We start from the raw sequence: 15,975 nt of genomic DNA, 5'->3' as shown, positions 1-15,975 counted from the left end.
CCCCCCCCCTCTCACCACCCCACCCTTAGACTTCAGAGCCTTGCTGGAGGCACAGGGCAGGGCCCTCAGGTAGGAAACTGGCCTGTGGGTCAGGAACCTGATGTTTGGCAGTAAAGCGCAGGACAGGCCTGGCCGTGTTCACTCGGCTGGATGGGGAGGCCGAGGGGGCACTGGGGGAGGTGGCGGCAGCTGGAGCAAACCAGAGGGGGGCCAGGCTGCAGTGGCATCTTGGGGGTGAGTGGTCTTGTCAACCAAGTAGTCCAGGTCAGAGGTCGTGGCTTATCCCCGAGCAGAGGGCGGGCACGTGGGGGATTCTGGGGGCAGGAGGGGACTACATGCATGTCTCCAGGTCCAAGCATCTCACTGGGCCGTGTGGGGCAGGAGGGACGCAGCGCCTGCCCCTCTGAGTGTGCGCTTGCCTGTCCTGCACCCACTGAGCTCTGGGCTGTGTGGCTGGGAGTCAGCCCCACAGCCGAAAATGCCCGAGCCCGGAACCTTCTCTTCTGGTAGGGGGAGCTCAGAGCACTAGGAAGGAAGTGCGGAGTTGGGGGGCGCTGTGCCTTGGAGCAGACCCAGGGACAGCGGCTGGGGGGGGAGATCACTGCCGCTTGCTGGACGACGGCTATTCGCCGCGTGTGAGCGCTCCGCTGCTCTAGTCGCCCTAGTAGTTGTGGGGGCCCCGGGGGAGGGTGTGAGCAGGCGTCACCTCAATCTGCCTCGTCTGGACGTTAGATTCTGAGCGTCAGGAGGAGGCAGTCCGCGAAGTCGCCCGGCAGCTCGCCCAGATTGGGGACAGGCTGGAGGGCAGCATCCGCCCAGGGATGGTGGCCGGCCTGGCCTCACGCTTCAGTGTCAGGAGCCTGTCGGAGGAGGTGAGTGGGGAAACCACGGGGCCACTGAGGTCTGTCCTCTGCCTCCTGGCAGACAGACCAGCGTGAGCTTCCACAGAAGCTGGGGGGAGAATCAGCTTAGAGAATTGTCTCCCGGAAGAACTGTCACCCGGCCTCTGAAAACCTGAACCTCAAATCAAGCTCAGGAGTTGGGAGACAACACCCTCAGTGTCACGAGTATGACTCTTCCCAGAACGGGGCCTGAAACACACTCGTGCCGGGCCCGGCCAGTCAGCTTCCTGCCCCCGGGAAGGCCATCCACTTAGGGAGCCTCCCGGCCATTGTGGCTCCCAGGCCACTGGCGCCTGGTGCCCACCTCACTGTTAGTGCGGAAGGTCCTCTGGGGTCCAGGGGTTCACGGAGGCCTCTCCCTGCACCCGTGTGCTGGCCCCAGCCCTGGGTGGGTAACCACACCCCGCTTCCACGTGCGCAGGACAGGAGGCAGTGCCTGGCGGCTGCGCTGGAACAGCTCATGCAAACCTGCCCTCCTGACACGGACCACGAGAAGACCCAGCTCCTGCTCACCATGCTCTTGGCCAAAAAGATAGCCGACCACTCGCCAGCCTTGCTCCGAGATGTCTTCCACACAACGGTGACCTTCATCAACCAGAACCTCCTCGCCTATGTGAGGAACTTAGTCCGAAATGTAAGACCCAGTGGTGGATGAGCCCAGCCTTGGTCTCCCTTCCCCCTACCTGCCCCCTCCCTGAGCTCTAGGATCCTCACTGAGGGAGTCATGGAGGAGATGGTTGTGGTGAATGCCTTGTTTCTGAGGTGGCTGCTGTCACAGGCTCTTGGGAGGTGGGAGTATGGGGGAAGGGCAAGCACAAGCGATGTGCCAAGCTGGGCTTCCCTGGTCTGCTCTCAGCTCCACCTTTTCACAAATGAGCATCAGTTCAGTTCAGTCGCTCAGTCGTATCCGACTCTTAGCAACCCTGTGGACTGCAGCACGCCAGGCCTCCCTGTCCATCACCAACTTCTAGAGTTTACTCAAACTCATGTCCATTGAGTCCATGATGCCGTCCAACCATCTCATCTTCTGTTGCTCCCTTCTCCTCCCACCTTCAATCTTTCCCAGCATTAGGGTCTTTTCAAATTAGTCAGCTCTTCACATCAGGTGGCCAAAGTACTGGAGTTCCAGTATCAGTCCTTCCAATGAATATTCAGGGCTGATTTCCTTTAGGATGGACTGGTATAGTTTAAATTAAAACCATGCTTTACCTTGGGTGAGAGGTCGAAAGGGGGTTAAAAACCACACCATTTGTCCTCCAACCAGGGTATTAGAAAGTCTGGTTTCACAGACCAGCTGGAAGGGAAGTAGACATACCTTGTCTGTAAACTTGAAGATACTGGTGAGTGGAGTTTTATGTGTCGGCAGCACTGCTCAGGTATCTGACCCTTTCTTTCACTATGTACTGATGAGCCTTGAAGGCATTCTCTGTGCGTGGCTCTGAAGTTACATAGGCATTTACAACCGGAGGGTGGCACCAACTTGGCGTCAAACCAGGCTAACTGGTGGAAGGAGAGAAGCCTTTTCTAAGAGCTTCCAGACCCTGCAGGGCTGCAATAGAACCTCTCGGTAGAGCCGCTCGGGTGCTGAGTGTGGGCCTGGAGGCCCCGGTGTGGGGTCCTGGTCTGCGACCCTGGCCCACCCCAGCTCCTCCTCTCTCGCTCCAGCAGATGGACTGAGTGACCACTCGGCAAAAGCAGACTGTGAAGACGCAGGCGGTGTCAGCGTTGTAGCTGCCGCCTCCACGGACACGAGCTTCGGCCACTGATCCAGGCCCAAGACGATCACGGAGTGCCACCTCACCATTTTAAAGCCCGGGGCTGTTTAAGACTTGCTGCGCTAGCACACTTGGACAGAGATGTTCACGTGTGCCTGTGGATATTTCTTCTGCATCCACCCCCACACTGTGCCTTTGTCTACTGTTGGCCAGGAAGGTCCCCGCCTGAAAGTCACCCAGAAGCAGACTGGGACTTCCTGTGGTCCAGTAGTTAGGACTCTGCACTTCCGCTGCTGGAGCCTGGGTTTGATCCCTGCTTGGGGAACAGATCCCAAAAGCCTTGTGGTTCAGCCAAAACAGAAAATAAAGGCAAACTGTTCAGACAGAAAACAAGAACACACTTGTTGTTGTTAAAACAACCTTACTTTTTACAATAGTGTGGGACTTACCAGTGGTCCAGTGGTTAAGACTCTGCTTCTACTGCTGAGGCCTCCATCTGATCCCTGATTAGGAACTAAGATCCCACCTGCCTCATGGTGCAGCCAAAACCAAGGGCCACTGCCTGCCATGTCCGAGGAAGACCAGAGAGGGCTGGAGGGGAGTCCCTGTACTCCTTAGAGTGGGAAACTCCCCTGTGAACAGCCTTCATACCAAGCAAGTACAGGCTTTCTGTTTAAAGACCAAACACCACAAGAGGTTCTGGACTCAAATCAAGGTATAGAGGTGATTTAGAGGCCCATGGTAACCAGTCTCCAGTGTAACTAAATGCACCCTTTTCTCTGACGGAAGTCAAGATTTTGATACGAATTTTAAGCCGCTGGAGCAGCTACTGCCTATCTGTTAGTGATCTTACCTGTGCACCTTCCAGCCCTGCCCCCCTGCTCATCTGTGCCTAAACTGCTTCAGGCAGAACACGTTTCTAGGCGTGAAAGATGTAAGAACAGACTTAAACATTCAGCATCTTTGGCAGTTTCCTTTCCTGGAGACAGAATACAAGAAGTACCCAAAGCAATCGGGACTTCCCTGGTGGTCCAGTGGTTAATAACCTGCCTTGTAATGCAGGGGACACGGGTTCAGTCCCCGGTCAGGGACCGGAGACCCCACACGGGGTTGGGGCGGGGGGGGGGGGGCAGTGGAAGCCCTGCAACTACTGAGCCCACGTGGCAACAAAACAGCCCACGTGTTGCCAGTAAGACCCAGTGCAGCCAAGCAAGTAAACACCAACAAAGCGATCACTGCCCACTGAAAGAAACGGAAACAGGGAGCACTCACGCTTAGAACAGCACAGCCTCGTCTGCTCCCGGCGACAAGCGTCGCCTAGGACCGGTCTGTGTTCCACGTGCGTTTGATGCTGGGTGCGGCTCCAGATCGCAGGTCACTGGTGACAGAACACCCGTGTTAACTGAACATGGTGTCCTGGGGAAGAACGTGAACACGAGTAACGAAGTACTAACACATTCTTGTTGCCAAAACCACTTCTCTGTTCCATGAGTTCAAACTTACCAAAAAAAATAGCTACACGGTTCGGCGTCAAACGCACAGCACCCGAGGCTGGGCCTCAGGCTGACAGCTGCAGGGGGGCGCAAAGTCAATGCAGGTAGTGTGGTCGAGCGTCCGGAAACAAATCTCCCAGGTTTAAAGGGTTCACCTCAGTGGGAACAGTCACACACACACACACCAGTCAGTACATCTCAGCAGGGAGATATTTTCTCTCAGGAGGGGGATGATTCTCTTCCAGGAGCAATTAAAAGTGTTGTAAAAGAAGCTCTAAAGCACCAAATAACCCCACTATCTCTTAGAACACTTCACCTTACCTACCACTGTTCTGCTTATGTTAATTCAGTAATCCTCTCTTGATAAAGTTTATGCAGGTTTTGGTGTCGGGTTTTCTCTGGTGGCTTAGAGGTTAAAGCATCTGCCTGGAATGCAGGAGATCCGGGTTCGATCCCTGGGCCGGGAAGATCCCCTGAAGGAAATGGCAACCCACTCCAGTACTCTTGCCTGGAGAATCCCATGGAGGGAGGAGCCTGGTAGGCTACAGTCCATGGGGTTGCAAAGAGTTGGACATGACTGAGCGACTTCACTTTCTAGACCAAGTGAGAGAGACTGTCGGTCACGAAGCAAGATGCATGGTGTGGCTCTTCTCCCCGCAGCGGTCTCTCGTGTGGATGTCCCGACCCCGAGTGTGTCCCAGCCGCCTCACTCGGCCTGTCCAAGCAGCTGATGCCTCTTAGGTCAGGATCCTTGTGGACAGAGGGGGACGTGCATGATTACTTGAATTAAGCAATGGTTACAGAAAACAGAAGATGCTCAGTCACTGAAGTCTGGAGGCGGGCTTGCTGTGCACATGGGCTCCTGAGGACCCAGCGCGCACGGCTGAGCTGCCTCTGGGGTCACAGCCCAGGAGCCACTTGCATTCTCAGCAAGTTCACCAGCTGTGCCCGCTGGGTCTCGGGCTGCTGTCAGACAAGGCTGGTGGTCTGGAGGGAGCCCTGAGGTTACCATGTGGACGGAGTCTTCAGTCCTCACTGCACTTCACCTCCAGTGCGTTCTCCCGACACTGCTTCCAGCAGAGCACGCTCTTCCCAGAGCCGAGCTCTGTGCCTCCCGACGACAGGCACAGACGCAGGTGAGGGGAGAGCAGAGGGGCCTTGGGCAGGAAAGGGGCCACATCTCACCTCAGCACTGAGTAAGGGTGAGGGGCGGAATCCAGAACACGCCAACCTCCGTCAAGGAGGCACAAAGAAGCACTTTTACTCTGAGGAAATGGACAACTAAGACATCAGGAGAAACAGGAGGCCCAGGAAAACTGTGAGCTGCTGTCTGTCCCTTTGGAGCTGGCCAAGGATCCAGCCCCTCCAGACTCAGTGGGTGAGGAGGTGTCAGCCCGCCCTGGGCGGGCGGCGTCAGCAAGCGCTCTGACCGTGGGTCACACTTCAGCCGCGGTCTCCCGTGAGCATGTGCCCTGTGCATTGGGAGGGCCCCGCAGGACACACCAGTGCCGCATCTGACACCAGACACAGGCGGCGGTGCTGATGTCCCGGAGGCACCCTGGGACCAACCGGGCTTTTGCGGGCCCAGACTGCTACCATTTACCACAGAGAACATAAATCAGCATTCTTTAATTCTGGTGTTTTCAAGAAACCGTGAGTGGCTTTCGCCAAGTGATCAGAAGTCGTGACATTCAATAGCACATTAAGAGTGCTGGAGACCCACCAACCAGAACCAGCAATGGCTTGGCAGAGAAATCCCCGCTCAAAGGCAAAGCCGCCTGGGTCACCACTGGGCACTGCACCCAGCCCCGCCTCACTCCTCCTGCCGTGGAGGACGTGGACCCCAGACCCCAGCCTCCGCCCGCCCGCTGCTCACAAGCAACCCGGCTCCCATCGGAGCTTCAGCACCTTCAGCCAGTGGGTTTGAGGATCCAGAGTTTAAAAATGTAAACGCTGGAAGGAAAGCGTTATAAAAGGGAAAAGGACAATGCCGATGCAGCAGACCACACGCGAGGAGGAAGACAAGCTCCACGACACGAGCCCCACCTGCTCTCCGCCGGCTCCTCAGTCCAGGTGCAGAGCTCAACACCTCCCTCCCCAGGAGTCACAGGGCACGCCTGGGGCAGTGCACACACGCGCACACGGACACACACACGCTCCAGGCCCTTCTGCCCAATTGTAAACAGTACTGCTTTAGGAGGATTTAATTTCAAAAAATGAAAATAATAAAGCGCATTTAAAACATCAAGTTTTGGTGATGGTGATAGGTAATGTAATTTTATTACAAATTTCAGGATCTAAAAAGTAACCTGTTACATTGACTAAGGTAACTCTGAGATGACCCGTCTCAGGCACGGTCCTGTTAGTGACTCGACCTCAGGAGAAGAGACACAGTCCCCCCGCCCCCCCCGCCATGTGAGGCGCAGGCCGTGCACGGGGCTATGCCGTATCCCCGGCACATGCCGACCACAACCTCCGTGGCCGTCGCTCTGGCATCTGGGCTGTGATGAGCTCTGTGTGAGCCTCCTGCTGGACTCTGAAAGACAAGCAGGAGCCTCAAGGGTGGCCCCTCTCCTGCTTTTTAACTTCAATGGTATTTAGGAGACTGTGCTGAAGAAGAGTACGTCCCCTGGGCTGAAGCCCAGTATGGGAGCTCTTACTACAAGCAGGTGACAAAGAGGGGCCATGTGACCAGTGAGAAGTCTGCAGCCAGAACCCAGGCGAACCCAGGCTACAGACAGTGACCGCTGGAGAGACACCCCACCAGGTGGCCACCAACAGAAGGGCTGCAAGCCACCTCGGGGGTCAGCCAAGCTACCCTCCTGCTTCTGTACAAGAGACAGCTTGCCCACAGTCATGGGCAGGGCCTGGGTCTCGTCTTATATTTACTTTTTAAAAGACTACAGGCAGCATCTTTATGAGGGGAGCCGAGAGAAGCATTGGGCAAGACCTCTCCACGGGCCGGCAGGGACCCAGGCGCGGAGGGCAGGGCAGTACCTGAGAGGCGGTGGAGACCGCAGAGCACTTGGGCTGCGGGACCAACGGGAAGAACAGAGGAGCCCAGAATAGGGGTCGTAAAGCGCACGCTCTTGGCAGAGGGGAGGCTCCAGGCCGGAGTGCGTCAGCAGCTGAGGGGCCCACAGCCAAGCCCTCCTGCCTGGACCCCCAGGTGCCCACGAGAACCCTCTGCCTCTGAGGCTCTCACGGGACCCATTACCCCGGGGACGTTTGGCAACATCGGGGGGTGCTGTCACCAAAGGGGAAGGTGCTACGGGGGCTGATGGGGGAGGCTACGCACCCTCGGGGGCACAGGTGCTCACAGCCGGGGTTGCCCAGACGCCACAGACAAGACTGAGGAAGCACTTGACACCCTAGACCCTGAATCTCAGAGGAACCCAGGCCAGGGACCGCCCAGCAGACCGCGTGCACAGCCTCTACCTCAAGCCCCGGCAGGTGGGCCGCCCCTGCCCTGCTGACCCAGCTCCTCACCCCAGAGCGTCCTGCGGATGTCCAACCAGCTGCTGCCCATTCGGATTCAGTCGAGACAACTAAAACCCTCCTTCTTTCTCCTGGGTCCCGAGTCCTGGCAGCAGGTCACGGTGGACCCCGAGGAGGAAAACCTATTTCTTCCGCAGAGCCAGTGCCAACCCGACCGCCACTGCTACGATGGCCATGGCAGCCGCCCCTCCCAAGAGCAGGAGGGACCTGCCCTCGGGCAGCGGGCCGGCCTTCTCGAGGTCGCCTGGGCGGGGCCCTACCCTGAGTGCCCCCTGCCCTCCAGTGGCCTCTTCCCGGCTCGGCGGGGCTGAAGGCGGCTCCGCTGGGGACTTGGGTGGCAGGACCCCCTTCCGCTCCGGTTCAGAAGCTTCTGCTGGGGCTGCTTCTGCCTCCTCTTCACCGAGCTCCACAAACAGGGACGTCGTGGGACTGGCCCTGGGGACGGCCGCCATCAGGGCAGGGGCCGGCGCGGCCGCCTCCCCCACGCCCTCGGGGATCTCCTCCCGCTCCACGTGCACGATGTCGGAGTTGGAGGAGTTGTTCTCGCTCTTCTCTGCGGCCCCGTTGCTATCCAAGCTCTTGACCTCCTCGGGGTCCACTGTGACCTGCTGCCAGGACTCGGGGCCCAGGGACACCGGCAGGCTCTCCGTGTGCCAGCTCTGGCTGGCGGACAGTGACACGGGCAAGCTCTCGGCCTGCCAGGAGGCCGTGGCCGTGGAGGGCGACTCCGGGGGACTGACGTGCGTGGAGCTGTCGCTGGGCAGAATGTAGATGTCGTTGCTGTCCTCCGCGGCACCCGCGGGGCACTCCTCCTCTGACTCCAGGTTAAAGACGGTGCCCTAGAAGAGGAGCACGTGGTCAGCACAAGGGCACTAAAGTAACCTCTGCGAACACACATCGGGAAAACTCCCTCCTAAGTTGAGCCTGAGGAACAAACACATCATTTAAAATGATGGCGTTTCTGGACTGAACACACTCGCCTGCAGACCAACGCAGAGGAGGAGTTTCCAACAAGATGGTTCTCTAAGCACGTCCTGAACGCTACATCAGCAGAAAGCTGATGCACATCCCATTCGACTTCACACACACTTAACACAGTAAATAACACGGCCCGGCAGAGGAAGAAGCACAGGCAGGCAGCTGGTGCTCCAGGCTCACCACTGGCTCAGCAGACCAGGACAATATGTTTTGGCAGCGGCTGGGGAGGCAAGGGTGAGTGGGAGCCTGGCCCAGGAGAGGCCCAGAAACACGGAGCAGGGGACTGAACAAGCCTGGAGTGACCAGGGAGGGGCTGGCAGTGGACAGAGGGCTCAGAGCTACGGCCTGAACTCCGCTGCACGGGACCGCTTGGTCACAGACGGAGCTGCCCCCATGGGCGGCACAGGCTCCTGCCCTTCCACTGGTGGGAGCCACAGAGAGGCAGCATGGCCGTGGCCACGAGCTCCGGTCACAGGGAAGAACGGACTCAATTTTGGTGCTTAACAAATTGACTGTCTAGACATGAAGACGAGTCACGCGTTTCACGTGACACCGGCAGCCCTGACCAGGGGCTCATGTTGGAGATGGACAGGAAGTCTCGCCGAGCCTGGACGATACCACAGATGGTGACAAGAGGCTGCAGAGTGTATGCGAGCACACTGGCTCCCACTCTGTCAAGGAGAATAATTCTGTTCTTCAGCCAAGACCAGACCCTTTCTGGTCAGACATGGTTAACTCCCTGCGTCCTTGTCCTTAGAGTCACATCTGCTGATGCTCTGCGCACCACTGGTTCTGCAGTCACAGGAGGCATGGCTCCACTGGGCTTGGAGCAGCCTCATGACGACCGTTCAAGCTGACTCCAGAGGCCCTGAGAGTCAGCGTGCTCCCGGAAGGGTATTCCCAGCAAGGGCTGAAAAGAGACCCTCTCACAGCAAAAAAAGTGAAAACAGTGAAAGTTGCACAGTCGTGTCCAACTCTTTGCAACCCCATGGGACTGTAGTCTGCCAGGCTTCTCTGCCCATGGGATTCTCCAGGCAAGAATACTGGAGTGGGTTGCTATTTCCTTCTCCAGGGGATCGAACCCGGGTCTCTTGCATTGCAGGCAAATTCTTTACCAACTGAGCTACTAGGGAAGCCCAAGAGTTGGTTTAAAAAGCAAAAGCAAAAGAAACATAACAAAAAAGGTAAAAATTTTAATCCTCAGAAAGGAGACTTTTGCTAATTTTTGTTTTTGGCCACTGGGCATGTGGGATCTTAGCTCCCCAATCAGGGGTTGAACTGCATCCGCTGAAGTGGAAGTGTGCAGCCCTGACCTCTGGACCACCAGGAAAGCCATCCTGTGATGGTACTGTTTTATTAAAGGCTCGAAGCCCAAACAAGTGAAACGGGAATTTCAGAAGTTCCATTATGATGAAATGAGGGAAAAGTTAAACTAAGACCGCATTTAGTACAGTTACTTTTCTCTTCATTTTTAACAACTCAAAGCTGAAAGTTAAGAACCTTCTGTCGTTATCTAGTAGACTTCTTCACCACACAGCACTATCAGCAGGGCTGTCAAGACAACAGCTCGGCAAGAGCCAGGGGCTCAACACCAGTCAGGCTCAGCCGCTTTTTCCCTGCTGTCGTGGACTCCTTACAATTTATTTCTGTATATTGGTCGTGACATTTTAATCATGATTTACCCAAAATTTTGTGCTTTATGTAAGAAATTTTAAAGAAAGAATAGATGATCACTGAAACTTTTGCTTCTGGTCAGCTAAAGCAAGAATCTCAATTGGAGGCCCCTCCGGCGACAGTCACGGTCACTACTGGAAGGCAGGCTGTCTCAGAGAGAAGGCGCCAAAGAGAAGCGGGGGAGGTCTTCACCTACACGCAGCACAGCAACAACTTCAATCACTTTCAGCACAAAATACTTGTATCACTGCAAACAGCGGTATCTTTAGTCCCACTGACACAAAAACACAAAGGAATAAATTCAAGGGCTCAAAAATATAAAATTAATTGGGACCAACAAGAGTTTAACAGAGAACTGTGTTCTGTTTAAACAGATGGCGCCCAAGAAGTAGGAACTCGCCCAAGGTCCCTCAGCTACTGTGAGAATTGGGCAACCATGTCCTTCTGAAGACCGGACTTAATTCATTTTGCCGTCAAAATAAGGAAACCGAAGCACTGAGGAGGGTGCACACCTGGCCTGAAGCCCACGGCAGGGGCTGGTGCTGACTGGGCGGCTCGCCTGGGGGTCCGAGCCCCCACCTCCCACATTGGTGCTTTTCCTGAGTTTACGGCGAGAAGTAACTGGAAAATGCTATTCTTGGTGTTTCCGTCAAGCAAATACAGAAGTTATGTTCAGGAAATTCTTCAAGTAAAAAGGAAGGCAGAGAAGAAACTGAAATATCTGAAGGGACCACAGTGGAATAGGTGGGTACAAGTGAAGCGGACTGGGATCACCCAGAGAAGCACCTCGAAGCTGCAGCAGCGCTCTGCCGCGTCTGCATCGGCCGCACTGCTTCCCTTCTACTCCCATTCACACAGGTACAAGCTGCTGTGCCACTTCAGGCACTGCTTCACTCGCAGGGCCACAGCTGCCGAGGAGCCGATCCCCTGAGGACGTTCAAGACCACGCTCCCCGGGGAGCTCATTCAGGGACTCAGCCCACCTGTCACCCCAGCCCTTATCACCAAGAAGATAACACAGACGCCTGCTCCTCTACACTCGGTCAGACAGGGTACTAGCAATCAAAAGGCTCTGAGATCACTATTAATCTAAAATTAGAAAACAGAGGGACTTCCTGGCAGTCCAGTGGTTAAGACTCCACAATCCTGAGGCAGGGGGCCCAGGTTCAGTCCCTGACTGGAACTAAGACCCTGCATGATGCAGCCAAAATAATAAAATAAAAAATAAAACTACAAAAACAGAAAAAGAAAACAGAGTGTGAGAGAGATTTATATTAAGGTAACTTTCCACCTTAATATGATGACTAAGACCCACAAAGGACACATTTAAACACAGTGCAGTAAACACCCACACTCACACGTGAAACGAGCAGATCTCGCGAAACACTGAGCCATTAATACACTAAAATTATTTCAGCTGCACAACCCCCTGAACTGACTTTAGATCACAAACTGTATGTCACCTCCCACAGTGTGAAAATTCAAACAGATTCCGACCTAAAAGTTCCCAAGTCTTCTGATGTCCTTGATTCAAACAAAACCTTTTTGAGGTTTGCAGTTCTTAAAATAGAAATGGGAAGCTTCAAATCAAAGAAAAAAAGACAAAAATTAATTTTATTCAAGCTATTTATTATTATTATAGATGACAAATCCCCCCATGATCTAATCTTTCACAGTGAGGTTTGATTCACAACACATTGTACAACCCCAAGGAGAAGCCTGTCCCACAGTGACCCTCGCAGGCGCAGAAGCTGGGGCAGGCAGTCCTGCTCACAGCTGGCTGTGCCCTGACCACTGCCCAGCAAAGTGAGAACCAACACTTGAAGGAAACTTCTATCAGACTTGGGAAGAAGAAGAAAACACACACACTAGAGATGCGTCTGAAAACCTGATACTTGTAAAAAACGTCACGTGTTCACAGAATACTCTCATACCATCTGCTCCTCCATATTGTAACAGATGAAACTGAGGCTCAGTGACATTAAATGAATTCCCCCCAAACTCAGGGCTAATGACTGGCAGAGCTGGGTCCACAAACAAATCGTGATTCCAACCTCCCCTTCCAGAAGCGTGTGCGCGCACGCACACACGCCCCCACCCTACTGTCCCAGTACAGACCAGCAGTCACTTTCCACATCTCTCTAGAAAGCTGCTGCCGGTCCATAAGATGTGTGCTCCTGACTGTACCCCAACTGACCCCGCCTTCCCAGCCTCTGAATACTGTGACACTCCCCACAGCACAGAACGTGCCGCCCAGCCCTGCCCATCTGCCTCCTCAACCAGACCTGAGCTCACAGGAGGCCTGCTTCACTCAGCACCCAGAAAACCTACCCTGTAACTGAGGAACTAGTGGGGGCTCAGTGAGAACAAAACAGAAAACCTTCCCAGGGGCTCAGACGTCTCCACTCTGCCCTGCAGTGGGTTAAAAAGCTCAACCACCAGAAATCTCAAGGACTGTGCGAGAAGAGAGGAGATGACACAGGGCCAAGGGCTGCCCTGGGGCTGGAGGAAGCCAGGCGGGCTGGGGGTGGGGGCACAGGGACTGCCAGAGGGAAGCCCCACAGTTCTGGGAGTCACCCCAGACCCCTGCTCTGGGTGGGCGAGGGCACAGGAGCCCCTCTGAAGCAGCCAAGCACCCCGCTCTCCCTGACAAGCTCTGCCGGCAGGGGAAACCAGTTAACCACCGCCTGACCCCAGAGGAGGGAAATGCCCAGCACTGCCCCACCCTGGCCATCCGTGCCATCTAGGGAGGAGGGAGAAAAAGAAGCTCCTGTCAAGTTCAGGGGTGGGGGACCCCACAGGCTCGCTCACCTGCAAAGTCCTATTTACAGGCCTGCAAACTCATCTCCTCCTGATGCCTCACCACGTCACCCAGACCTCCGGACGCAGTTCCTTCTATCTGGGACAGCAAGCCTGGCTATCCAGAAAAAAGGACAAGGCACAGCAAAAAGAGAACGTACACACACGCCAGAGCCAGACGTGGCAGGGATGCAGGAGTTATAAGCAGGCTCTTTCTGGGGACTTCCCTTGTGATCCAGTGCCTAAGACTCTAGGCTTCCAAAGCAAGGGGCAAGGGTTTGATCCCCAGTCAGGAAACTAAGACCCACCTGCCTCATGGCACAGTCAAAACTTTAAAAAAAAAAAACAAAAAACATCTGTTTTACAAAAATGAACCTAGGCACCTATTCACTCAAAACAGGTCACAGGGAATCCCCGGTGGCCCAGTGGGTAAGGCTCTGCACTTTCACGGCTGAGCGCCTAGGTTCGATCCCGGCGTCAGAACGAAGATCCCACAAGCCATGTGGTGCGCGGGAGCAGGGGCGGATCGTACATCTAAATGTAAAATGCAAAACTCTGAGAAAATGCCACAGGAGAGAAGCTAAAAGATCGTGGGCCTGGTGATGACTGTTTAGAAAGAAGGCACAATCAATGAGAGAGGTGAATGAAAAGCTAGACTACTGAAGAGATAATTCTGAGAGAATGAGAAGAAAAGGCACAGACTGGGAGAAAATACTTGCAAAAGACACATCCAATAAGGGACTGTTACCCAAAATAACACAAAGAACTCTTAAAATTCAACATTAAGAAAATAAACAACCAATTTAAAAAATGAGCCTGGGACTTCCCTAGTGGTCCAGTGTTTAAGACTTCGCTTCCAATGCAGGGGATGTGGGTTCAATCCCTGGTCAGGGAACAAAGGTCCCACAAGCCACTTGGCAAGTATTCAGTGCTAACAAGGAAAGGAGGAAACTCAAATGCATATTACTAAGTGAAAAAAGCCAATGTGAAAAGGCTACATACTTTGTGTCTCCCAACAGTATGGTCTTCTGGAAAAGCAACGCTATGGGACAATTCAGAGGTCAGTGGCTGCCAGAGTTCAGAGGGAGGGAGGACAAACAGGGGAAGCCCAGAGGGTTTCTAGAGCAATGAGACCAGCACTCATGGGACACATGTCACCATAAATTCATCCCAACCCACAGAATGCATAGCCAGCATCACCAAGAGGTCTGGACCCTAATGTAAACTGCGGACTCTGGGGGATGCTGGCGTGCCTCTCAACAAGTGTAATGGAGCCTCCATCTGGCCAGGGCTGCCAGCGGGAGGCTCTCCTGTGTGGAGGCAGGGAGTTAATGTGAAATCTCTGCACCTTCTGGTAAACATTTCCATAAACCTAAAACTGTTCTGCTGCTGCTAAGTTACTTCAGTCATATCAGACTCTGTTCTAAAACCTCTCAATTCAGTACAATGGCAAATCATCTCAAACACAGTACAATGGCGGGGGGGGGGACACTTGAAGACAAAATATTCATAAAACAAGACCTAGGACAAGCAAAGGAGAAGGCAATGGCAACCCTCTCCAGTACTCTTGCCTGGAAAATCCCATGAATGGAGGAGCCTGGTAGACTGCAGTCCATGGGGTCGTGAAGAGTCAGACACGACTGAGCAACTTCACTTTCTCTTTTCAGTTTCATGCATTGGAGAAGCAAACGGCAACCCACTCCAGTGTTCTTGCCTGGAGAATCCCAGGGATGGTGGAGCCTGGTGGGTTGCCATCTATGGGGTCGCAGAGTCAGACACGACTGAAGCGAATTAGCAGCAGCAGCAGGACAAGCAAAACTCCCTGCAGACCTCCAAAGACATTTATCCCAGCCATTTCTTTCTATGATTCAGACAACAAAGAATCACTTTTCTTTCTTCAAATCTCTAAGGCCAACACATGCCTTACAACTCACTACACAGGGTCACCCCACCGACTACACTACACAGGGCCACCCCACTGACTACAGCTCAGTACACAGGGCCACCCCACTCACCCCAAGTCACTGCCTCCTTCACTGCCTCTCCTGCAGGTTTGAGAAGCCAGCTCCACTTCAGGAGCTCACGTTCAAGCGGCTGCAGACAGACACAGCCGGGGAAGTCATATGACAGACCTTATGTAACAGACATGCACCACCACGTGCCCAGTGACCCTCCTCCGGGCCGGTGTTGTCAGGACCTGTCAATGCACGTCCACACCAAGTGCCTGGAAGGAGATGCGTGCTGACGCTTTCTGTCAGAGGATGTATTTTCCCCAATTAGCCAGAAAAGCATGCTCTTGGTTTTAAATACAAAAACACAGGGTGCTCAAATGTAACAGTGTGAAATACAGATTGGGCACTCACATTTATAAAGGACACATTTTAAATATTAACACACTAATCACTCATACATACTGTTCTATTTTAAGCGTACAGATTTTAGTTGAATAAAATATTTTATAACGAATTATAATTACCACCAAAGTTTGAGGTACTCCATCATAAAGAAATAGAACACTGAGAAGGGGATAAACAATGCCCCCTCTACGCTCCTCCTCCTCCATCACAGAGCACCATCCAGGCTAGGAAGGTCCCTGGGGGAGCCGCCCACGGGCAGCAGCAATGACAACAGCAGGAGGGCACTGGGAACCCGAGGCTGGAGCAGGGCATCCTGCCTCTGTCCACGAAAGTCACGGGAAGGGCAGGCACGCGGGAAGGGCAGGCACGCGGGGAGGGCTCTGCTGGAGGCAGTGGCAAGAGAAGCGGCTGCCACCGTGACAGCCCTGCCCCCAAGGAGATAGCAGCAACTGTGTCTGCCGTGAAAACCTCACCAGCAGAGCCCCCACACCCACAAGGGGAGGCCGTACAAGGAGGGAGGGAAGGTGATGCTCTGAAGACACGTGCTGACAGTATCTGAC

General features: G+C 54.3%; 2 protein-coding genes across 10 annotated transcripts in view; one reads left to right on the top strand and one right to left on the bottom strand.

The window, feature by feature from the left end:
* The window catches only part of BID (BH3 interacting domain death agonist), a 17,766-nt gene extending 14,749 nt beyond the window's left edge, over positions 1 to 3,017 (top strand). For 3 of the 4 annotated variants that reach the window (XM_010845068.1, XM_010845067.1, XM_010845066.1), the window contains 3 exons: positions 733 to 872; positions 1,324 to 1,536; positions 2,568 to 3,017. In XM_010845068.1, the coding sequence (XP_010843370.1) occupies positions 733 to 872; positions 1,324 to 1,536; positions 2,568 to 2,579 (365 nt within the window). In that variant the 3' untranslated portion in view covers positions 2,580 to 3,017. The remainder of the gene's footprint in view (positions 1 to 732; positions 873 to 1,323; positions 1,537 to 2,567) is intronic. The other variant, XM_010845069.1, reaches the window with a different exon arrangement.
* A 3,342-nt stretch (positions 3,018 to 6,359) lies between these two features.
* The window catches only part of BCL2L13 (BCL2-like 13 (apoptosis facilitator)), a 50,566-nt gene continuing 40,950 nt past the window's right edge, over positions 6,360 to 15,975 (bottom strand). For 2 of the 6 annotated variants that reach the window (XM_010845060.1, XM_010845064.1), the window contains 2 exons: positions 8,250 to 8,447; positions 6,360 to 7,700 (listed from right to left, as the gene is read on the bottom strand). In XM_010845060.1, the coding sequence (XP_010843362.1) occupies positions 7,659 to 7,700; positions 8,250 to 8,447 (240 nt within the window). In that variant the 3' untranslated portion in view covers positions 6,360 to 7,658. Of the gene's footprint in view, positions 8,448 to 15,975 lie in introns of all 6 variants that reach the window. The other 4 variants (XM_010845063.1, XM_010845059.1, XM_010845061.1 and 1 more) reach the window with 3 other exon arrangements.

This window comes from Bison bison, unplaced genomic scaffold (genome assembly GCF_000754665.1).
Source record: "Bison bison bison isolate TAMUID 2011002044 unplaced genomic scaffold, Bison_UMD1.0 scf7180017864213, whole genome shotgun sequence".
Lineage (NCBI taxonomy): Eukaryota > Metazoa > Chordata > Mammalia > Artiodactyla > Bovidae > Bison > Bison bison.
The sequence above is the reverse complement of the archived record's forward strand: the minus strand, read 5'-3'. Positions and strand labels throughout refer to the sequence as shown.